Source organism: Miniopterus natalensis, chromosome 5 (genome assembly GCF_054644295.1).
Source record: "Miniopterus natalensis isolate mMinNat1 chromosome 5, mMinNat1.hap1, whole genome shotgun sequence".
Classification (NCBI taxonomy): Eukaryota; Metazoa; Chordata; class Mammalia; order Chiroptera; family Miniopteridae; genus Miniopterus; species Miniopterus natalensis.
In genome coordinates, this window is record NC_142085.1 from 12,772,445 (window position 1) to 12,797,613 (window position 25,169).

The 25,169-nt window shown below is 46.0% G+C and overlaps 1 protein-coding gene across 1 annotated transcript in view; it reads right to left on the reverse strand.

The window, feature by feature from the left end:
* KIF6 (kinesin family member 6) overlaps positions 1 to 25,169 on the reverse strand; it is a 338,850-nt gene that overhangs the window by 175,321 nt on the left and 138,360 nt on the right. The window contains exon 10 of the mRNA XM_087817374.1: positions 24,115 to 24,218. Coding sequence (XP_087673500.1) covers positions 24,115 to 24,218 — 104 coding nt within the window. The remainder of the gene's footprint in view (positions 1 to 24,114; positions 24,219 to 25,169) is intronic.

Below are 25,169 nucleotides of genomic sequence, written 5' to 3' on the forward strand. Positions count from 1 at the left end.
GTCGAGTGTGGGGAGCGGGAGAAGGAAGGCCACAGGGCAGGCGGGTGTGTGTGTGTGTGTGTGTGTGTGTGTGTGTGTGTGTGTGTGTGATGGAGACAAGGAGGGAGAGGTGGGGGGAGGAGGCCAGGGGGAGCGGGAGAAGGAAGGCCACAGGGCAGGCGGGTGTGTGTGTGTGTGTGTGTGTGTGTGTGTGTGTGTGTGTGTGTGTGTGTGTGTGAGAGATGGAGACAAGGAGGGAGAGGTGGGGGGAGGAGGCCAGGAGAGAAAGGCAGACCATAGGTGGGTAAAATCAGAGCATCCTACGGAACAAAAATGTACTGGGAAATTTGGAAAAATAGAGCCAGTTACAAGTGGAATGGGCTCTCCCATAGCTATGTATCTCCACGGCTGAAGTTTCCCAGCTATACACTTCATTAATTTGAAGGAGCAGTAAAAGCTTTATCCATCCTATGCACCAACTCTCTGAACTCTTTTTCTGTAATTCTGACTTGTATGAAATTAGTATTTGTAGGCAACATTAAACTTTAGAGATAAACATTTCTCAGCTGGTTCCATTAGCAAAAATTCTAAATAGCAGCCTTGGTTTATATAAAAAAAAATGTGGGGGGGAAATATATTTTAATTAGACAGAAAACTTGTAAAATTTGAAAAGACAGATTTCAAAAGATTTTGTTATGTAAAAACACAAAGCACATCCTTGCGGGTATGTTCCCATTTGATAATAAATAATTTACTTTCTTCTATCTTATGAAAAATAGTATATAGCTGTTTGGAAATGTGTTCATGTAATAGTAAACCTAAAGCAAATTTATGTAAACTGAATCATACATTATCATCAAGTCCTATATTAAATTGAAGATGGGTTTACAAGGTAAAGACAGAGACCCTAAGATGCAATAAAATTACAGTAAGAAATACTGAAACCTTAATGAATTAAATGTTGTTAAAAATGACCATTAAATTATTAAAACAATGATGCAGGAACTATGTAAATAAAAGCACAAATTTAGACCAGGAGAAAAGAGGACACGGGCACACTGCCAAGCTGCTGTGTGGAAAGAAGCAGGACTGCAGTGTCTTCCTAAATTTACCAATAGAAATTAAAGTAAACAGATAAAAGTCCCAATGCATTTTTCCAGAAAAAATACACACACACACATAACCGAAATATTTCACATATATTTTGAGGGGTGAAGGACCCACAAATCCCCCCATGAAAAATCCAGGTTAGAAAACAGTAAGTAAAGTATGAGTTCATTTTTATTAAAATACATATTTATATGTATTCTTGGAAAACTCTGAAGGATTATAACCAAACAATAATTATCTTTGAGAGCTGGAATTGCAAGTGATTTCTCTTTTTTTCATTTTATCCACTATCACTCTCCCAGAATGAATATGAATTGTTTGTAAAATAAAAAATTATAAAATCCCTACAACTCTCCCATCAAAATTTTTTAAAAAGTGGCTAACATTCTAAGACTTCATTTATAACAATTCACGTTACTTTCCTTGAAGGTAGAGCTCTGAGGGAGATACACCTTATTTGTTATTAGCTCCTTGAAATAAAACTCACAGTTGAAAGGCAAAGCTGCCCTGGCCGGGTGGCTCAGTTGAGTGTGACCTTGTGCGCCTAAAGGTGGCAGGTTCAATTCCCCGCCAGGGCGCATACCCAAGTTTCGGGTTCCATACCCAGTCCGAGCACGTAGGGGAGGCAACCAATTGATGTCTGTCTGTCTGTCTCTCTCTCTTTCTCTCTCTCTCTCCCTTCATCTCTCTAAAAAAAAAAAAATCCATAAAAACATATCCTCAAGTGAGGATTAAAGAAAAAAGGCAAAGCTGTCACTGTTGCTTCCGGACAGGCGTGATTTGCTGGCATGGCCTAATTACTCACGCGGTGGCCACGGCTGCAGTGGTGGGTGGCTGTCGCTGCATCGCTCAACCAGCTACCATGGACCAGGTGCTAGGCGCGGCTGGAATTTATTATTTCCATAAGTGCCCATTTTCACACTGCGGGGTTTCTTCACGTGGCATTAACCACATAAAATTGCAATTAGGACAAACATTTATTTCAGGAAGTCTTTAAAATGCCCGGCTCCAGGTATATGCACACTTTTCCTGTGAGGCGGTTACGGGGGAAGCAAGACAGAAAACAAATATTCCTGGTTGTGAGGAAGGGTCACATTCCTTCTTCTAAAATAATTCCCTGGAGCTCAAAAAAACCCCAAAGAGCAGAAACGAAACGCAAAGGCAGTAACACCGAGAAAGCAGAGCCAACTGGAAGAACGAAACCGCGCCCTAACTGAGGACCAAGTGCTTGGACACGCGGCGAAAGTGCTGTGGAGGCCCAAGGAACCCAACGTGTCCCCACAGTCCAGTCCCTGGAACGGCCATTCCGGCCTCGTCCCTCATCTGCTTTCCAAACTCATTCATCTGGCCCGTGAGTACCCAAAGCAGCTAAACTTCAGGGGATTAAAGTAATCATTAAAGCACAAGCCGGCCCCGAGCTGGGGACGGGCCTTTTGAATCACATAAGATAACTACGTCTTACGAACTCAAATGCCCCCATAAACCACCCCAGGATAATCAACGCAAGCTGTGGGCCACGCTTTTAGTTTTGGTTTTAATATCTTCAAAATGTAGTGTCAGGACCCGAAACACTTTGTACCGCAGCGGAGAAACCTCATCTGTAGCGAATTACGCCTCATGAATGATTTCAGAGGTCTGATTTTTATAAAAAGAGAGAGACGGCATCAGCCGTCAACGGCCGCTGGGGCGTTGAACCCGCACAGCTGAGGGCATGCTCTGCAGCCGCGGTCGCGGGAAGCTGCGGCAGGGATGCCCTGCGCACAAAGGATGTGAATTCAGAACAACGCCCGCAGGTAATCTGTCCATTTTTTTAAAAAAAAACACGTTGCCTGATTACTTGGGCCTCTCCTCTTCAGGGGTGTGAATGAACTGTTTGGTAAATACTGACCATGGTACAAGATGCTTCTCAAATTTTCTACCCATTGGGACGTTTTAGAAAAGAACTACATGAGGGACTTAAATTCATCACCGCATAAAGGGAGATTCTAAGAAGACGGGAAATAAAAATCAAGAGTGGACTAAGTCCTCCACTTCACATCTCTTCCCAGAGCATCTACTGACTGCTATCCCGACACGGGGTGGGGGCGAGAAGATGAAAAGGACACGCCCAAGTCTATTCACCTCAACGCCCCTGCATCCTGGTCTTTAAACAGCTTTGAGCTGTGGTTCAACGGAACTTAAAAAAAAAAAGGTATAAACGCAAGTAGCCATTAGTTGTTTGCAAGGCAAAATTACTTATGGAAATTATGTAAATAATAAAAGCTCTGATCATACAAAACAAGACTGAAGCAGGGTTACAGATATTATATCAGGTAGGACACACATATTAAATTATCTGTCGTTCGTGTGAAATTCAAACTCAACCGCATGTGCTGCATTTTTATTTGCTAAACCTGGCCACCCTGGGCTGAAAGGCAGAGGCCTCGGGCTTTTGGGCTCTGAGCTGGCCCCTGGCACGCTGCTGGGCTGGTGGACCCAGGCCATGGGCTGGCAGCTGCTGCTGCTAACGACCAGTCACTAGCAAGGGGAGGGGTGAGGCCCAGGCCTGCTGTCATTTCCTCAGAGGACAGAAACGTACCACAGCATCCCCACTAATACAACACTCCGCTCGCAACTGATTTTAAAGCTAAAATTTCTGAGAGCTGCGAGACTGTCCAGAGCCCTTAGGGAGCCAGAGTTGGTGAAGGCTGATTGCCTTGGGAACAAATCCACCCTGGTAGAGACCTTTCCTAAGTCACACCACTTCCCTGGGTCTGTTTACGAATCTGTAACATAAGGAAAGCAGACTGCAGCTTTGGTCGTATTGATCCCTGCTCTATCTGAAATTTCTCCCTGTGCAGCTTCGCTTTTCTCAGTTGGTCTTAATTCAGGGGTCTGCTGAAAGTCGTCCCTTGATCTTCCCACTTAAAAGTAATGTCTGCTCCCTCCAGTTACCCCAGCACTTCTCTGGCCCAGGTACACGTCTCACCTCCTGTTACAGATACTCATGCACTTGTCTCCCTTACGAGACTGAGCTCGCTAAGGCCAGCATGGCACTAATTCACCTTTGCACCCCCCACGTTGCCATCCCAGCACCACGCACCTCATTTTAATGCCCTGCTGTGGGCCCAGGACACAGCTGTCAGTGACATGAGGAAGGCAGCCCTTTTAGGGGCATTCTGCGGAAGTCACTGCCTGTGTATTTTCTGATTCAAGTCAGACCCTCTAAAATGCCCTGCCTTTGAGCAGGTCTGAGCGGTAGCAACCAGTAAGAGAAACAGCCAAAGCGGCGAGAACACTACCGCATACATTCTCGAGGCTGCAACGGCTGTAGAAGTCTTTGCGTTTTAAAAGGCTGAAATGGACCGAGCCAATAAGTTGTCTTTACAGCAAATATATGGACCAGCAGTCGAACCAGAAAGCATGGCCGTGTGGGTGCAGAGGGGCAGCTCACTTGAATGGACCAGGAGACAGGCAGAACCAGAACCAGGAAAGAAAGAGTACTTGAGCCAGACTCAGAAGAAATCCCGGGGAGGATCACGGCTAAGCCTAGGCCTACACGGGAAGTTATTACAGACCTTTATATTATTTGCAAGGAATATGTACGGAAGTCAGTTAAAGCCATAAAATGTTTTCTCAGGAAAGACCACCGAGAATGCTGGAGCATCCTCAGCAAACCCCAGCCTTTTAGGAACACACGCTGTGCGGTCTTTGCCTCCCTAGCTCAGCGAGGAAACACGTGCCCAGCAGGTTCAGGACCCAGCTCAGCCAAGGAGGAAGGCTCTGCTCGGCACCTGGACAGGTGCCTGGGGAAGCCCTGGGCAGCACAGGGTCACCTGAGGGTCCCCGAAGAGTGATCCCAGCCGTCTGCCCTTCCAGTTGTGAGAATACTCAACGGAGGCCACGTGAGCACGTGTTTCTGTGAAATCAGCGATACTGACTGAAACAAGCAAAACATCCCATACATTTCCGCTCTTGCTCTTTGGCTGATAACAATGAAGAATGGAGACATGAACTTTGGAAAAGTTAGCTATTTGACCCAAATGGCAGCTAATAAGAATAATTAGGATCTGTCCCTGTGTTTCTTGGTAACCACCTCATAGGTTAGTGGCCCTGCGATTACTTGAACTGCGAGGAATTTCATTATTGGCATGAACTCTTGAGTTTTATCAGCTGTGGCTACTTCTACATAAACCGTCTCATATGAAAACAAGCCCTGGTTAATGTACTTCGAACACACAGAAAACAAGCCAACGGCAGTGGGTAGATGCTCACTTTACGGTTCTGTTCTCTGTCTTACTCAGAAGCCAATCCCCTGGGGTGGAAAGGGGGACACGTTTCCCCACAAGTCCTTTCTCGGCCTCTTATCGGACATTCCAAAGACCACCTCTATATGGCATCCTCAGAGTGCAGGAACAACGTGAAGAACATCCGGAATTCCAGAGAGACCTTACTGTCTGGTCATGAACGTGACAGAAAACTCAAGCTAATCTAGAACACTGCTTCCACTTTGCCCTGCAGACTCCTGAGAAGCAGGATTCAGGCTTAAGTCATCACATCTTTGTGGCTCAAGGGCCAGAAATGAGTGGGTCTGGAGACAGACAAAACAGAACCCAAATTCTGCCTCTGCATCTCCTCTTGCTAGCTGAATGTTATTTGCCTCATGAAGTTATTGCAGAATTTTTATTAGACTATGTACATAAAAAATACAACGCAATGCCTACTGGCAAATGCTCAATAAATGGTATTTATTTTTATCGTAATTGTTACTGCATGTTTGCTGAGTGATGTGATTATTACTTATGGAAAATGTGATGACTTAACATATTGTATCTTTAACATAATTTTTAAACATCTATACTTGGTCCAATCATAAATTTTTTGCATTAAGCATGAATAAAATACAGAAAAAGAACGTACTCCAATTCTGGAACCCCATTACTGTGAAATTTTAGTGTTTACCCTTCCGGACTTGTTTGTAAGCATATATACATATATGTGCATACATACAAATGCACTTCTGTTATAAAAGTAACAAAATATATAGTTTGGAAGTGTTCTCAGGTCAGTATCTCTCTATATAGGTTTTCATTAACATTGACACTTGCTGCATTATATTTCACTGAATGAATATATCACAACCAATTCTTTGTTATAAATGGTATGATAAATACAATCTTCAAACATGTATCTTTCTGTCCTTAAGGACAAACTTGGGGAAGTTAAATTCCTGAGTCAAAAAGCATAGCCATTTAAGAAGTTTGTAGAAATGCTTTTCAAAGCTGTCCAGCAAGGGGAACACGCTAAAAATGACACGCGGGGCTTGCTCAGGCCTCAGGGCCACGCTTCCCTGCCCCCTCCTCCCTCCCTGGCCTGTCCCCTCTGCCTGCAGAGTAGGAGCTCATCCACCTAGAGGGTCCTCGCCCTTCCCATTCTTACTAGTAGGACTGGCGAAGCCTTGCATCTCATGCTAATTTGCATTTCTTTGATAATTAGCAACTTTTGTCTTTGACCTTTGCTTAGCTTTCTTCCTCCTAACTGACCGGAAAAGTTATGGCTGTGAGATAGAGGGAGATGGGGGGGGGGGCAGAAAGGAGAGGACACTCGTGAGGGCGCGTTTCAGTGAGGGGTTGCGGGTGGGCTCAGCACCGCCCGCCAGCACCTGCCCGCCGGCCGAGGAGGGGAGCGGGCCGGGGCGCCTTGGTGGCTGAGCGGCCACCTGGGATCCGGGAGACCGCGGGTCAGGTCCCGGTCAGGCACATGCCCGGGTTGTGGGCCTGGTCCCCGGCTGGGGGCGCGCAGGAGGCAGCCGATCAGTGACTCTCTCACCATTGGTGTTTCTCTCTCTCTCTCCCTCTCCCCTCCCCTCTCCGAAGTCAATAAAGATATATTTAAAAAGAAGCAGGAATGGTAGGAGGTGGGCTTGAGAACAAGGAGAGCTCTGATTCCCCAGTAAACTGAAGGTATTAAATGCCAGGCAGTAGCTGCCTTCACGCTTTTGAGGCTGTGGCAAAAGTCATCACGGGTGTGCCCAGTTACTAATAACCACAGAGCAAGCCGCTGGGGGACCTGGGCCGGAGGGCGGGGTGAGAACGGAGGAGTCTGAGACCGTACAGGGCACCCGGCCTGAGTCATGGCTCAGCTCCTCAGGGACAGGGGCTCCCCTAGGACAGGCTGCCCCTGGGCACCTTCGCCTGTCCGGGTGCCAAGGCGGCGGGTGAGCAGAGCTTCCCTGGAGAGCCCCCGAGCGCCGGGGAGAGGGCCCTGGGTGCGAGGCCAGGGCCAGCTTGAGGAGCGGGCTGCCTGCAGGAGGCATCTTACATGCTACTCTGGTTTGGGTTTTGCCGGGAGTTGAACATACACTATGAACTCAGATTCACATATTATTTGGGGATAATTCTCCATTATGTTTTGCCAAAAGGAAGGGTTTGTCAAACTACTATTTTTTTGGCAGGTATAAAATTAAAAAGTAGAATTTTCCCCAATGTTTAGCTGAATGCAAAGATAATCACCATCTCATAGTCCAATGCAGGACGCAAACTGTCCCAGTTCCACTTGGGGGCATGAACTTTATCAACACTAGGATGTCCGGCACTGGGGTTCCTTAATATAAAAAGAGCTTTGAATTTTCTCCCAGGCTCTCAGATCTTTGCCTAAATGTCAGGGGTGGGTGTCCATGTCACTTGGTAACATTTCTGAGTGTCCTTAAGTTTGCTTTGATATTGTGTATGGATGATTCTTGGAGCAGGTCATTCTTCTGCATTTTATTTAAAAAGCTTGATCTATGCAGACAGTTATTTGGCTAACTAGCTAAGCTTTCTTTCATTAAGCCCCTTGCTCTCCTGGTTTCTATTGCGCATTTTGTCTTAAGCTTTAATTTTCTTTTCTAAAGCAGATGTCACTTGTCCTCACACAGCCCTTCTGAGCAGGCGCCATGCCTGTCTCACAGTGCTGAGAGGTGCTCGGTGACACTCAGGGAACGCCCGTGTCCAGCAGCAGCAAGGCCAAGGGGTGCAGAGGGGGAGAAATCCCAACACCTCTTCTCCCAAGCCCCGGGGAGGCAGCTAAAACAAACTGTTCTCTCTGAACTCTCTTTAGCCCGCAGATTTGTAAGCAAATGAGATAAGTCAGAAGATATACCCAAAGGCTAGGTTCTAAGGTCATTCAAAAAGTTACCCCCCGCCAAAAAAACTCCCAAGTAATCAAACAAAATCCTTCTCAGTAATAACAAAAAAATTTTCAACTCAATTCATCTTGCCCATTTATAAGACTTCAGGATGTTCACTAACAATTTCATGTTTGTGTATTTTTAGTACACTGTTTACAGATGTTGAAATGCTAAATTCAGCAAATGGGAAACAGAAGGCTTTGCTGACATGTCCAGCATTTGAAAAAAAAAAAAAAAAAAGGGAGAGTTTAGAATAAAAACAACTGGAAAGCACCTGAAAGAAGTATTAAGGTATTAAAATAGCATGTTCACGTCAAAATTCCACAGGGAAATGCCAAGAATTCCAACTGGCAGGAGTCCGGGAGGACAGGATGGGAGAGAACAGGAGCTTCACGCTGGATGCCCCATTTATGCGGCCCCTGAGGAGTCGAGGAGGAGAGAGGGCCCTCCCGTCGCCACCCGGGCGACAAGCGTTTGCCTGTTACCTCTGGCTGTTTCTCACGGCTCAGACGCGGGCATGTGCATATACATGGGTTCTTCCTCATGTCCACTTTCTAGAGTTTTTAGAGCGAGCACGTATGCTTATATAATTAGGTAAACAAACATACACAGATTTACAAAGATTATGTTTAAATTTATAATTGCATTTTAAATAAAAATATAGGCTTTACGCATCATTTCTCTTTATGATGGAGGCTGCTACTTTCTCTTTAAATTTCCAAACATCTTGGAGGTTTCAGCAAAGTCTTCTCACGCGGGGAGTATGTGGAGCTCTGTTATGGTTAAGGAACTGGATGGTAAGATGATAGCAAACAACTCCAATTTGGAAGCACTTTATGAACATTCCATTCTGGAAATTTCTTTTATTTATCCATTTAGATATACAGTCTTATATCAACTGTATAAGAAAAACACCACTCCGAAGTGAATGTTTAATAGTACGCGATATTATAGCTTGAATATACAAAAAATAATACAACTATTAACTATAACCATACTTGAAAGTTAAAAGTCCAGAGGCAGACCATTTAGATCTCAGGACCAACTATGTGTGTTGCAGTCATTTGCTATATGCCGAGAGAGCATTTGTTTTTAATTCAGCTATGAGATTTAGTGTAAAAGTAGAGTTAACAAAGAAGGGTATTTTTTTCTGCTGTTCTTAATTAAGTGAAACAATTTCAGTCTGCCACTTGGAGGTGTAAAATTGGCAAGTGACATTAATTCATTTAGAAATAAACATTTAAAAATTTTATTGAATTTATTGGGGCGACACTGGTTAATAAAATTATATAGGTTTCAGGTGTACAATTCTATAATACATCATTTGTATATTGTATCAAGTGTTCACCACCCTAAGTCAAGTCTCCTTCTTTCACCATTTATCCCCCCTTTACCCTCTTCAATTTCCCCACCCCATTTCCCTCTCAGAATCACCATATTCTTGTCTGTGTCTATGAGGTTGTTTTCTTTGCTTACTCCCTCCACCTTTTTCATCCAGCCCCCCAACACCCCTCTCCTGTATTCTCTTTACCTATGAGTATATTTCTATTTTGTTTAATTTGTTCATTAGATCCCACATATAAGTGAAATCATATGATATTTGTCTTTCTCTGCCTGGCTTATTTCACTTAGCATAATACCCTCCAGGTCCATCCATGCTGTTGCAAAAGGTAAGCGTTCCTTCTTTTTTACGGCTGAGTAATATTCCATGGTGTGAATGTCCCACAGCTCTTTTATCCACTCATCTCCTGATGGGCACTTGGGCTGTTTCCAGATCTTAGCTATTGTAAACTGTGCTGCTATGAACACAGGGGTGCACATATTCTTTCTGATTAGTGTTTCAGGATTCTTAGGGTACATTCCTAGAAGTGGGATCACTGGGTCAAGTGGCAGCTCCATTTTTAATCTTTTTAGGAACCTCCATACTGTTTTCCATAGTGGCTGCCCCAGTCTGCATTCCCACCAGCAGTGCACCAGGGTTCCCCTTTCTCCACACCCTCGCCAGCATGTGTCATTTGTTGATTTGTTGATGGAGCCATTCTGACAGGTGTGAAGTGATACCTCGTTGTGGTTTTAATTTGCATCTCTCTGATGATTAGCGATGTTGAGCATTTTCTCATGTGTCTCTTGACCATCTGTATGTCCTCTTTCGAGAAGTGTCTGTTTAGGTCCTTTGCCCATTTTTTAATTGGATTGTTTGTCTTCCTCTTGCTGAGCAGTATGAGCTCTTTATAATTTTGTATATTACCCCTTAACAGGTGTATCTTTGGTGAATATGTTCTCCCATTCAGTGGGTTATCTTTCATTTAGAAATAACCTTTAATTTTCTGTAGAAATTTTAGAAAATACAGCTAGGTCAAAAAAATCCCCACAAAACAAACAAACAAAATTAAAAAAAAAAAAAAACAAGAAAACCCCCTTGTCATTCTGATAATATTTCCAGGGGTTTTCCTTTCAATACCCTTCTTAGGGCATGGGTGTGTTACTGTGTATGTTCTAAAAAGGGGCATTAAAATTTGGTTTACTCCTTAGTTCTAGCAGAGAAGCCTGACAAAATATCAATATCCATGTAAGTGAGTAGATTCCTCAGCAGCAATAGGGAAATAATAATAACTGTGTTTGGTGCATCGCATGAATTCCTTCATCAGTTCTCACAACAGCACTGTCAGTGGGTACGATCGTTGTTCTCACACCCAGATGAGTAGCTGAGACCCAGAGACGGCATAATTTGCCCACGGTCACACAGCTAAGATTAGGTGGTGGAGGTGGAGTGATTATTTTAAGATATTGCATCTCCTTAGACCAGGGGAGTCAAGACTAGAATTCAGGTCTCTTGACTCTCAGTCCATTCAAATTTTCTCTGACTGATCTCAGTGACTCTGAGTATAGTTCAGAAAGCAGTTGTGGGCACAATTCGGACTATTTCAGGTAATTCCTCAGTTAATCTCCCTCTTAAACCGAGGTCCGTCAGGCCCAGCGCGTGGTGGGTAGCAGAGCAGTGCAGTGATTCTAACAGTCAGAAGGGCCTTCTACCAGCAGAGACTGGCCCTGAGGGCGCTTGTTGATACCAAACACCCTGGGCAGATCCGAGGCGAGGTGCCAGAGATGAAAAGTGAGTGGCCCATGAAAGGAGCCAGAGAGGAAACTGAGGCCTGGCAGAGGGTTCACGACTCATTCAACCAGGGTCTACCACGAGCCGGGCACTTTTCTAGTGACAGGGGCAGAATGGAAAACGACACAGATCGAGTCCCAGTCCTTAGGAAGCTGCCTCGTGAAGCAGAGAGCGATGGACAATAGAATTAACATTAAATGCGATGTTGCTGCTATTAACTCAGCGCAAAGGGCATAAAGAGTGAGGTGGGAGGTGTGTGTTAGATAAGGCGGCCAGGGAAGGCCTTGCTGATGATGCGACATTTGGGTAATGGAGAATGTTGGGGGGGGTGAGGAGACCAGGGTGACGGAGGGGGGCGGGGAGGGACTGAGGCCCCAGAGGCTGCCGGGGGCCAGGCCCCGCCGGCCTTTGCGGGTCACGAGAAGAGGCTCTCGATAGTGAGGGGATAGTCAATACCATTGTCTCTGGGACAACTTCATCCACAATGACAAATTAGGCCCAACGTTCTTGAGATTTATCATTTTCTAACGAGCAATCTGGCGTAGGACAGAGTTCACTCACATTTCACTTTTCAAGAGCTTGTTCCGACTCCTGCCTGGGCACCTCTCTTCTCTCTCTCTCTCCCCCATCCAAACCCCTCTCTCTGTTCTTGGTCTACACCCTGCCCCCCTCTGCCCCCCTCTCCACCCCCATCTCTCATCCTGGTCTCCTGAAAGGCACCCCCCTGCCTCCACAGAGGGAGACGCCGCCTGAGAGCTGTCAGGAGAGCTCATCACCACAGAACCTTTACAGCGTAAGTCAGCATTGTGAAGCTTTTTAAAATAGTGGTTTGACACAGAAAACCACTTTGGAGGCCAGTGAGAATAAACCGAGTTTTAAAAGAATGAAGCATTATTGATCCAAAATTAAGGACTAACAAGAAACTCTCCCTAAGAGAGCAGTTTGGTGTCTAACTCTCACTTGGCAATATTCACTCAAATACTCTAGGGTGTTTATCTGTTTGTTGGCTTCATTTCATTTCTAAAATAGTCTGAGGGTCACATTTCAAGACTTATAATTATAGCGATTGTCTACCTCAAATTACATGGGATGGTCTTGATTTTAATGATTCTGTCTCATCCTTTTGGGAAGATGTTATCAAATTTTAGGTTCAAGAGAGCCACTGTGCCTGTAGTTGAAATTTGTTTCATGTCTAATCCAGTTCAAACGTACTGAGAAACTGAACCCAATTAAACTTTTATTAGTATAGATATATATACATCCTTTTGAAACAAATTCTGTGTTTGTGAGTTTGAAAACACAGTGTTTGGTTTTATATTGAAACTACATGTATTCTTAAATTATTTCATTTTATAAAGAATAAAAAAGAAATCCCATCAGATAACAACATCCAAACAAATCCAAATATAGAGCAAAGCCCAGAGGATGGAAAGCGAAGGCCTAGCCTGCGTTTTGCAAAAGTTGTAAGGGCCCGAGGGTCGGGTCCGGCCCGGGCCCTGCTTTCCCATCTGTTTCCCCTGGAAGGACGGAGCTGTTCCCAGGAGGAGCAGTGGGCAGAACAGCAGGGGCCTGAGGACCCTAAAGAGCCGAGTAGGGGCTGCCTCGGCCGGTGCCCCAGGTGGCTGCAGGAGCCATGTCCCACCTAGTAAAATGGACCCCCAACTAGGGCATCATTTGCGTAAGGCGACGCCTGCCTGCTTGGGTGCACTGCAATAGCCTAGAGTCTTCAATTGTGTGATCACATGCTCACGGCCAAATGCCTCGCAGGCCGTTCCCTCTGTGGTTTTAGTGTAACACGCACAACCTTTGCTGTATTAATATTCACCGCTAGTCTTTGATTATGTGCCACTCAGTGACACAAATAAAGGTGCTGCGCACAGTCACCTAAAGCAGACACGGCTCCTGCCCTCGCAGGCCTGGGACACAGGTAACAGGCGAACGATGCCCCCGGTACGTGACCACGAGGAGACAGTGCTCGGAGGACAACGGAGGGAGAGGTAAAAGTGTGCAGCAGCCACGATTCAGTTAAGGTTGCGGGTCAGAGAAGACGTCTTCGAGGAAGAACAATTTAAACTGAGGCCTCGAGGATGAGTGAACAGGCAAAACGAGGTGTGTGCGTGCGTGCGTGTGTGTGCACGCGTGTGCGTGTGTGTGCAAGCGTGTCCATGCACACACGAGTCGTCCCGCTCAGCAGTCAGAAGCGACTGCATGCGGGGCGTTTAAGGAACTGGCCGGCGGCTTGCTGAGTGACAGGGAGGAGGGGAGAGAAACCTGAAATGCGGCTCAAAACACAGGAAAGGACCGGTCCGCAGACACGGACAGGCCACCTGAGGGGCCGCCGTCTCCCCCAGGACAATGGGAAGGCAGAAGCCACTGAAGAGCTTTAAGAAGAATGAAATAAGAATTAGACTTTTAAAAAGGAACACCCTGCCTGCCCAGGAATGACTGAGAGGGGCCCCGGGGCCCAGGGAGGCCTGTTATGACCCCGCTTCAGGGGCGGGGGAAAGACGGCTGCGGCCTGGGCCAGGGTCGCAGCAGCGGAGCGGTGGTCAGGTGTCCCATCCGGGACCTGCTTTGAAGGCAGAGGCGACGGAGCTGCCAAGGGGACTGGAAAAGGGACACAAACCGAGGTAACGTCAAAGTTTCAAGGCCGGGCAGCTGCCGGGCTTGCAGGGACACTGACCGACGGGCACCCGCTGGCAGAGACCAGGTCTGCAGGAAGGTGCAGACGGCTGTAGTTCGGGGCAGGTTGAGTCGAGGGCCAGCTGTGAGGGAGGCGATGCTTTCGACGAGGGTGGCGGCCAGAGAACAAACGCGGCGAGGAAATGAGTGTGTGTCGCCGCTGGACGGCCCCTGCAAGGAGGGTGTTGAGATCCTCTAGGAAAAAGCACGAAGTGAAGGGGAGGCGGCCCTAGGACAGTGCCCTGAGCGAGGCCAACAGAGGAGGGGGTCTGGCCCCGGAGCCAGGGACAGCGGGAGGGGGAGAGGAACCGAGGGGGGAGACAGTTTCAGCGAGCAGGGCGGTTAAAAACGCCGAATGCTGCTGAAAGGTTGGGGAAGATGCCGACTGAAGTGGGCCCATCAGTGTGGACACCGAGGTCCCGGGTAACTACCCACTTCAGTGCGAGGGGGCCGAAGCCAGGTTGGGGGAGCGGGGCCCGGGGACGCAGGCGGCGGGTGAAAGCAACTCCTCGGAGTGGTTCAGCTTAAGAGAGAAAGTGAGCAGCAGGCAGAGGGCGAGGCTGGGTCACGGGGAGTATTATGGTTTTAAATATGGGGAAAGCTTGAGACCATTCGAATACTAATAAGAAGAGTCCAGTAAGGAGGGAGAAGTTGAATATAAAGGAAAAAAAATAGGATAGTTACGGGCCCTGAGATGGCAGAAGGGACTGGGGCTGAGAGTGCACTTGGCGAGGTCAGCGCTAGACAGGAGGCGGGCACACTGGCCACTGAGAGGGAAGGAGGAGGGGTGGGCGCAGGTGCGAGCCGGTGGCAGGGCCGGTGGCGGAGCAGGACACAGGCCGCTCTCGGCCCGCGCGCCGTGAAAAGGTATGTTTGTGCGCACCGAGGGGCTTGTAGTCCAAGATAACTTGCTATTAAACCAACTACAGCGAAATAAAAGTTCCTCACTGTACGGCTCTATTTTATTTGGCTTCGGTTTGTATAATTACTGGTCTTTTAATTTTATGTTATCTTTTATCATACGGATTTTTCTAATGTTTTAAAAGCCAGATTAGTCGAGGTTAAATGTACAGATTGTAAAATTTTCAACGCCCCCTTTCTAGATGTGAGTTACTATGGGTCTCGACGAACGCGTACAGTTTTATAACCATTACTAAAAGAAAGATGCAGAATATTTCAATCGCCCTAAACAAGTCCCTCTTGCTCCATTATAATCAGTTCCCTCCCCCACCAGCAACCTCAGCAACCACTAATCTGACTTCTAGTCCCATGCTTTTGCCTTTTACAGAATATCACATAAATGGAATCGTAGACTATGTAGCCTTCTGTGTCTGGCTTCCGTTACTTATAATGCTTTTGAGATTCATCCAAAGCGGTTGAATGTATCAATAGTTCATTCCATTTTTATTGCTAAGTAAGATTCAATTGTTGAGCTAAACCACAGTTTGCTTAGCCACTCACTGGTCTAGGCTGTTTCCAGCTCTGGGAGATGACAAGTAAAGCTGCTGTAAATATTCATGTAGAAGTCCTCCTGTGGGCATGTTTTCATGTCTCATAGCGGGTACCTCCTAATGGGATCACTGGGTTTATGGTGAGTGTTATGTTTAATGTTATCAGAAATTGTGAAATAGTGATTCCAAAGGGATGTACCATGTTACATCCCCACCAGCAATGCAGGAGAGTTTCAGTTTCTCAACCTCACCAGCACTTGTTATTCTTAGTTTTAGAAAACTGTTCTAATAATCATATAGTATTATCCTGTTAAGGTTGTAACGTGACTTCTCTAATGACTAACGATGTTGAGCTTTCAGGTCCTCAGTTGCCCTCTGTTTATATTCTGATATAATATCGGTCCTAATATTTTGTCCATATTTTTGTTTGTTTTCTTATTATATTGTAATAATTTTTTTAATATTCTGGATATAGGTCTTTGTTAGAGATGTGTTTTCTCCCAGTCTGCATTTTTATATATTCTCAACGGTATCTTTCAGAGAGCAGATGCTTTAACTGAAGTCTAGTTTATCATTTTTTCCTTTTATGGTTTGTGCTTTTTATGTCCAAAAAACTTTTACCTAACTCAAAATCACAAAGGTTTTCTCTTTTGTTTTGAAGTTTTATACTTCAGGTTTTACATTTAGGTCTAAGGTTTATTTTAAATAAATGTTTGTCACCCTCATTGGTTTGGATCAGCGGACTGAAGGGTCCCAGGTTCGATTCTGACCAAGGGTATGCACCTCAGTTGCAGGCTTGATCATCAACCCTGGTTGGGGATTGTGTGGGAAGCAACTGATCAATGTGTCTCTCCCACATCGATGTTTCAATGTCTCCTTTCCACTCTCTCTGAAAAGTAATGGAAAAAATATCCTTGGATCAGGAGTATAAATAAATAAATAAATAAATAAATAAATAAATAAATAATAAATGTTTGTCTATGGTGTACAGTATAGATTGTTATTCTTGTACAAAGTTGTTTTATCTATTCTAGGACCTTTGCATTTCTGTGAATTTCAGAAGCAAGTTGTCAATTTTCCCCACATGCGCGCGCGCACACACACACACACACGCCTGCTAGAATTTTGGTTAGGATTACATTAAATCTATAGCTCAATCTTGGGAAAACGTAAATCTTAGTGCAGAACAGCCCAATCCATGAATATGGTATATCTGTATTTATTTACGTGTCCTTTGACTTTTTCATCAGTGTTTCATAGTTTTCAGCATACAAATCTTGCACAAATTTTTTTAGAGTTATTTCCAAGTGTTTTATGTTTTTTTTGGTTTTGTTTGTTTTTTATGCTGTTGTAAATGCTTCTGGCTTTTTATTTCAATTTCTAACGGCTCATTGTTAGTATATAGAAGTACAATTGAGTTTACATATTGACCTTGTATCCTACAACTATGTTAAACTCTTTTATTAGTTCTAATAGCCCCCTTTTTTGTAGATTCTTCAGGGTTCTCTACATAGACAATCACGTTGTCTGTGGATAAAGACAATTTTATTGTTTGCTTTCTGATTCTTTATATAATATTTATTTATTTTTCTTGTCTTATTGCATTGACTAGGTCCCTTAGTATGATAATAAAGTGGCAAAAAAGGACATCCTCGCCTTGCTTCCAATTTTAGGGGAGAAAGATATTAGATTGCGAAAGTTCCCTTCTATTACTTTATTGAGAGTTCTGATCATGAGGATAAGTTGAATTTTGTTAAATGCTTTGTCTGAATCTACTGAGATGATAAAATGCGTTTTTGTTGTTGTTGTTTAGTTTGTTGTCATGGTGAATTATATTGATTTAATTTAAAAAATATGTTTTTATTGATTTTAGAGAGAGAGGAAGGGAGAGGGAGAGAGAGAGAAACATCGATGAGAAAGAGAAACATCGATCAGCTGCCTCTTGCATGCCCCCTACCTGGGATCGAGGCTGAAACCCAGGCATATGCCCTGACTGGAAATTAAACCAGCGACCTCTCCTGGGATAATTCCCATGATTTTTTTCTTCTTTATATTTTTGGACTTGATTTGCAAATCCTTTATTGAATATTTTTATTTATATAGTTTTCTTATATTTGTCTGCTTTTGATATTAGGACAACACTGGCTTTGTAAAATGATCTGGGAACTTCTTTTCTCATTTATCTCGATCCCTGAAAACCTGTTTTAAGTCTTGAACTTTTACTGTCCTCCTGTCTTTATCTCTTTTTTTGTAGCCATCACTGTAGATTTTTTCCTCTCATTGTTGTTACTGAATCTTCTCCCTCATCACCACTCCAAACTAGACTGTGATTCATTCCTGATTTCCCACTGCTGCTGATTCTGTTGATTGTGCAGCCATAAAAATCTTCATTGTGTAAATTCTTTCATCACCCTAAGACTGCACCTCCTGTTTTATTTTTCTCTTTGTACTTCCTGCTCTCTGAAACGCTCTGTATTTTAGTTATTGATCTTGTGTATCACCTCTCTCCCCATCAGAATACAGCTCCACGAGGGCAAGGGCTTTGTTTTGCTCATTCCTGTGTTCTAGCGCCCAGAAGAGTTCTGAGCGTAAAGAAAGAGCACAGTAAACATTAGTGAACGGATGAATGGATTGCAATGTTCTTCCGTCACAATGCTTCCTAGTCACCCTGAAAGAAAGTAGTAGCTCCTCTACATGTGGCATTTATATAGCCCATCGTGAAGTCACCACTCATCTGTCTAATCCTGTTTTTCAGTCCTTGCAGAAGAACCCTAGGCTCCTGCCAGGCAATTTCAATCCAGATCCGTGCTAGTTGGTGCCTCTCGAGTGCAAGCCCCATGCTGGTCTCTTGCTATCCCCCCTCCTCCTCGCACTGGCTCACTCGCTCTCGGCACCATTGTTTACATGGTCCCTGCACCTCAGAATGGTACCTTCTCCTCGACAACCTTTAGGGCTTATTTCGCCTGCTCAGTGGGTGGTATCTGTCATACTTCCCCATCTGAGTTCCTACCTAATGATTTAGATTTCCAGTATCATAGATATTGAAATGAGTAAATAAGGAATTAAACCATGTGCAACATACTGATATTAGATTTAAAAACACGGAGCTGACAGAGTGCATGGATAGCTTTAGTCCAATTCTCTCACTTTACACCTAAGGAAACAAGTCTAGAAAGCAATTAAAATCTAATATGAGTAGAATTAGAACTGTAAGTGCTGTCTTGCAGTTCTCAATGTCCATTTATTCTTTTCACTAATATACTCTCTTAGTCTCTGTTTTATATTTACATGTATATGTGGACGTAAATGTGTGTATTGGGTATATGCATCACTTCCCCAGTAAAACTGTAACTTCTTGGAATTAGTTTCTGTATCCTACATTCCAGGGTCCCCGAAAGCACCTATTATAATGATTAGCATCTAGTAGGTGCTCAAAAAATTGAGGTTGAAGGATTAATTGGTTTGCAAATTTTAACTAAGAGAAATAAGGCAGAGAAAGACAAATACCGTATGAACTCAATATGTGTAAAACAAAACAGTTGAACTCAGAGAAACAGAGATTAGATTGGTGGTTGCCAGAGGCTAACACAGTTGAACTCAGAGAAACAAAGATTAGATTGGTGGTTGCCAGATGCTAGGGGGTGAGGAAAATGGGAAGATGTAAGTCAAAGGGAACAAACTCCCAGTTATAAGATGAATACTTTCTGAGGATCTAATGTATAGCACGGTGTCCATAGTTAATAATACTGTATTGTACACTTGCAGTTGCAAGGAGAGTTGATCTTAAATGTTCTCAACACACACACAGACACACACACATAGGTAACTATGTGAGGTGATAGATGTGTTAACTAAGCTTATTGTGGTAATCATTTCACAATATAAATATATATTTTTAAATCATCACATTGTATACTTTAAAGTTAACACTATGTTATATGTCAGCCATATCTCAATAAAGCTGGCGGCGGGGGGAGGGGAGGGAAAGGACCCAGAGGTTTACAAGTTCACTTTGGGCGAACTTGAGCCCATGAAATCCAATTCAATTCATCTCAGAAGTAAACTGTTGCTATGCTGCAAATATTGGATTCATGTAGACTCGGGCCAGGATAGAATGTTTCCGTCCTAGCCAGACACCTAAAGGATATTTTTTAACCAGAGGAAGCAAGGGATATGTGTTTAGAGAATCAATCGGAATCACATCTTCACCCAAGAAATTCTATATATAAACACTAACTTGGCTATCCAGCCTCCATCCAGCTGTCTCTTTTCAAATTTACACAGGCCAAAAAAAAAAAAGAGAGAGATGTAAACTAAAACTATCACAATAACTGGAGGCTGACATCTGAAATCTTCCTCAAATAAAGCATCTGAGTCAATGCAACAAATATTTACATTAAGAACTGAAATGTTGGGAAATAGTTCAAAAATGTGATAGAGCTAGATATTAACCGACGTCTCCAAACTGTCCAGTGCATATGGCATATAATACATTACCCATGAAATGCCTGCTCTCTGACACCCTTCGCAGAGCCCGACAGGATGTCCCTGTGCCAGGCCACTCGGCATCAGCCCAGGAGGCCGCAGGACAGAGAAGCAGCCCTGGGTCCTGCCGTGCCCTGGGACCCTTCCTCCCTCCAGCACCGCCAACCCCCTCCCCCTTGCCCTGGGGGTCTGGGCGCAGCGAGGGACTCAAGCTGATTCACATTCCCGAGAGCACGCGCTGGGCCCTGGAAGACAGAGAAGCACGTCTCCTGATGTGGAATCACACGGCCACGTTAGGGGCAGATTTCCATTTCTCTCTTTTACTTCTAGACGGTAAAGGACTCATAAATCTGCTGAATTTTAAGTTGCACCAACATTCAATCTAGGTAATTACGGCAAAACATAACTGCAACAACATAACAAAAACAACAACAATAAACACATGACCCGACTCCTCACCGTCAGTTTGAAGGAGCACAGAAGTTACTGGACTGTTGTAAGGACCCCTGTGCTCTGCTGTGTGGGGGTGTAGTTTGCTGCATTTCCCTAACTGCTGGCCAGAGGTCATTATTAAGTGTAACGCTATGTAGTTATCTTGACAGCAGGAAAGTCATCTCATTGGGAATTGCTGGCACTTACTTAGCTAGCACACAAACTAATTTTACATGGTTTCTGAGCTCAAAATAAATCATCACTATCTCTGTGATGTCATGTTTTTTTATATCTTTCAAAATATATACATTGAGATATAATCCCTTGTGCTCGTGTCTGTCACAGTCGTCAAACTGCGAACCCTTGAGAGCTGGGGCCGGGCTCACCTTCGTGTTTCTCGCAGGGCCTAGGGAAGATTTCTGTGAACACTACATCAACAACAGGTGTTGAATGAATGAGTGAGTGAGTGAATGAATGAGTGAGTGGCAGCCCTACGGATTCTATGTGGAATCCGTTCTAATTGACATTCGTATATCGGTTACCTGTGGGTCAAAGGAAAGCAGCCCCTAATCTCAGAGTCTGTCAGTATTCTACACCTGTCGTCACTTTATTTCTCTGCTTTCTATCCCCCAAACTCCCATGAATGGCATTTGATTGTTGTCGATAACTCTTAAATGGAAACATCTCTTTATGAAACAAATGGCAGGTTAGCAAAAGATATAATGTACACCTCACACAGTACTAAGTGTCCTCAAGAAGATGTGACACAACTGGCTCGTTCTCGGTGCTTACACTCTGCACAGTGTTCTGGGTGTGGGAAAGGGGAGCCTGCGGGGGCTGCCTCTGAGAGAGGATCTGGGGTGGGGATCTTTCTGTCTGAAGGTCTGTGCCTGGAAGATGCCTTCATTTCACCTCCATGCCCGAATACTAATTTGGCCAGACACAAAAATCTCCATCAAGGCCCTGCTTTGTTTTTCAGCACTAGAAGTTCTTGTTTCCCTAGTTGTTGCCAAGAAGCCTGCTGTCAGTTGGATTGTTTATTATTAATAACATTTTTCTTCTCTGATAACTTTTGGGATTCCTTTCTGTATTTTAAGGCTCTAAATTTTTCTATAACATTACATTGCTTAGCGCATGCTAACTCTTTCACTCTGAAGCCTGGCGTCCTGTTCATTCTTAGTTCTAAGAAATTCTTAGACATCAACTCTTTAACTCTCGGCTCCCCGGCATCGTCTCTGTTTCTCCTCCACAGACTCCTATTTGCTAGATTTTGGTAAATCTAGAGCTACTCTCGGCGATTCTTTTCTTTTAAACTTTCTCTTTATGCTTTTATCTTATATTCTGGGAGAGTTCCATGGCCCCATCTTCCTGGCTCGCTAATTAGCCCTCCAGTTTTTCATTCTGCTATAGAGCCACCTATTAAGTTCTTAATGGTAATGATTACACGTTTTTATATTCAAGATCTCTTCTTGGCCCTTTTTTATAAAAGTCAAGATCCTGTTGTTTCATGGATGTCGTATCGTTTCTATCTCTAAAGATACTAGTCGTGCCTGTGAGGTTGAGCTCTGAAGCCCCCCAGGTGCAGTGCTTCCTGCCCTGTCTTCTCGCTGGGGGCTGTCCCAGGTCCCAGGCAGTCCCCATGTGCCAGTGGGTCCCGGCCGGGGGCTCACCTTCTCTAGACGCTCAGCTCTCTCCGCCTGGACGGCTGGCCGTGGGTGAGGGCCTTTCTCACTGAGCACAGGGGACCGGCAGAGCTGAGGACAGCAGCCGGGGTTCAGATCTGCCCCGGCCTCCCTTTGTCCTGGCCGCACCAGCTGCCCGAGGCCCTTTCCTTTTTCTCCAACCTAGACAAGGACCTGAACGCTGCTGGGTGGAGAAGGAAGGAGTGCAGCTGGGGTCCCCCTGCCTTCTGCTGCCCCAGTGGCCACCTCTTCCAGACGGGAGACTTCGCGGCGCTGCCTCCGGGTCCTGGTCTGTCCTGTTCTCTTGCCCGTCTCAGCCCACCTTTCAGTCTCCCGGGATTTCTTTCAAGCCTCTAGTCCCTGGAGAAATTCACTTCCTGTTCATGGGGCGCTTTTTCATACCAGCTCTCTAATTCCCCAGATTCGGTGCAGCGGAGGGGCCTGCAGCGGATGCTTACTCGGCCCGGCATCTCGAATCATCGCTTTCAGAGTTTACCCTTCAGCTGAGCCTCCTGAGCCACAGGCAGGACACACAGGGATCAGAGAACATGAAACCTGTTTGCCACGTTGGCCATTTCCCTTTCTGTTCTTGGAAACTCCATTCCCTGACCCCTTTGACAGCTGGCTCCGGGTAAGTTCAGCCAACGGGAGGCCCCGGGGGAGGACTGCAAGGGGAGGGGGGGAGCTCAGCTTCCCTGGGGAGGACGCCCCTCAGAGCACCTGCGGCTCATCCCGGCCCAGCTCCCACGGGTCAGCTCCAGCCTCAGGCGCTGGTATCGCAACCTCTCCCAGTGTCCCTTCGGTCCCGCGGTGGGAGCTCCCGCTGTTCCTGATCTCTGGGTGCCACAGCATGGCCACAATGCCATCTCCCATGCAGTGCGTTTCCTCTATTAGATCCCTTTCGCGGGAAGGTCTAGAATGATTTTATCTTTCTGGCTGTACCCTGACATGAAAATCAAAGTTCTGAAGAGCCACCTTCAAAGGTCCTAGTTGGTAATGCCTTTACCTTGAGCCGAAGGGAGGACCGTAGTGAAGGAATTCTCTCCTTTGGCTTCTCCGTATCTGAGGTACCTGAAGTTATTTCACGGAGTGACATGAATTTTTGAAATGTGAATTTTGGCAGAATATTTCAGCTTAGTTGCAGACATGCCACAAAGCGGTTCTGCAGGGAAGGCCTCAAGGGCCTCTCATATTTTCACACGCAGAGTTCTGGAATTAGGAAACGCCGTCTAGAGGAGTAAAAGCTTAGCGTTGGACAGAAAACTTGCTTTAAAGAAAGTACTTTTATTATCTCGGATGTTTACCATTTTCTCTGTTGGGAGAGGGCTGGGTGAAATGGGAGTGTACCTTTAGGAAGAGCGTGCGCAGCTCTGCTTCTTATTTGGAAACGGAAACTACGGCCGCCTTCGGAGCCCTGTGCACTGCGGTGGCTCCACAGGCACTTACTAAGCAGCCCAGAACGAGGAAGCCGGGGCCTGCAGGGAGATCGGGGCGCGCTGGGCCACGGCACGCCCCACGGCGCGGCATCAGAGGGCTCTGAATGCTGCCACCGTCTGACGCCCGAGTGCCCGCTCTCATCCCCATTTCGTGTTGGAGCCGGAACGCACGGGCCGCCTGTTATTAACGGGGGGCGCTTACTTTGGCGTGGGATGGACCGGAGCTGGCAGCAGGATGCTGTTAATACAAAGGACGTTTCTTGAACTCCTTTCAGACCTGAGGCCCACAGCGTAGGAGCGTTTGGTGGACCGATTTAAAAACTGCATGACCGTGAGACAATCCCCCCTCTTCAGCTGGCATGAGGAGGACATTCCCACCCCCTCTGTGCCCTGTCTTTACTCCTCAGAGCCGGGCGACAGGAACGCGGCCAGCCGGACCCAGCCTTCCGTGGAGACAGCCCCCGTCAGCTGGCGCCTCGGCAACGGCAGACTGTCCCCGGGGCCTCGGTGCTTTGAGGCGAACTCAGAACTTTAGGGCCAACAGGGGAGTGGACACAAACCCTCCCCGTTCGAGGGAAAGAAAGCAGTCAGCACTTACTGCAGCAGCTCCGCCTCTGTGAGCGCCTCTGTCCTCGGCTCCCCCGTGGCCAGGGCCAGCTCGTCCCTCAGCTCCTGGACCTCCTTCTGCAGGCGCGCAATCACCTGCAAGGGCAGGGCGACAAGCGGGGTCCCTCACCAGGGGGGCCGGGGGCCCGGGACACACGGCCTTTCAAACCGCGAACCATCTGAGGATGCGAAAATGACAACGGAAAAGGCGCTCCCGCACCTACCGCCGAGTTTTGCTAGACCTTAACATTTTGTTGAAACAGTTCTAGAATTCTTTTTAACACATAAAACATGCGTGGCGTAACTGGAACCCCTTCCTCCTACCCCCCCCCCCCCCCCCCCGTCCTTCCCGGGTGAGCACTAACCGCAGGTGGCCGGGAGCACTCCCCCACGTTTCCCGAGGGTCACCCCTCGCAGGGAGGGAACTGAGACAGGGTGTGGCGTTCTGCACGCCTGCGCTTTGGGGCAATGTTCCTGCGCTGCAAGGAACTGCAGCTCGTTTCCCCTCACGTTATATCGTTGGGATTGTGCGTATTGCTTCACGTGGCTCCGGTTCATCAGTGTTCACGGGTATATAGTATTTCAGCAAAGGGGTAGGTTACCGTTCATTTAGCCATGCCTGCTGCTGAGGGACAGAGGGCTTTTCACCTTTGCTGCTACAGGGCTCCATTCTCATCAGCGACCCATCAGTTCCTGCTTCCCCACATCACTGTCGCTCGGTATGCTACAGACACTTCAATTTCGTCAGTCGGGTCTCAAACAGCTCTAATCTGCATTTTCACGATTACTAGAGAGGCTGGTCTTCTCTGTGTCTGCATTCGGGCTCTTCGGGCCCCTCACCTGCGAACTGCATGTTCACGATTCTGCTCATGTTCGCGGGGAAGCTCACAGCCCTCCTCCCTGCTCCTCCGCAGGCTGCCCTGTCCAATCTGGGTGCGAGCCCTTTATTAGTTTTACTCAGTGAACCTATTTTCTCCCAATCTATGTCATATTTTTCACTCTGTGGTGTTCTTTTTGGTAAATGAAAGTTTTAAATTTCAATATAAT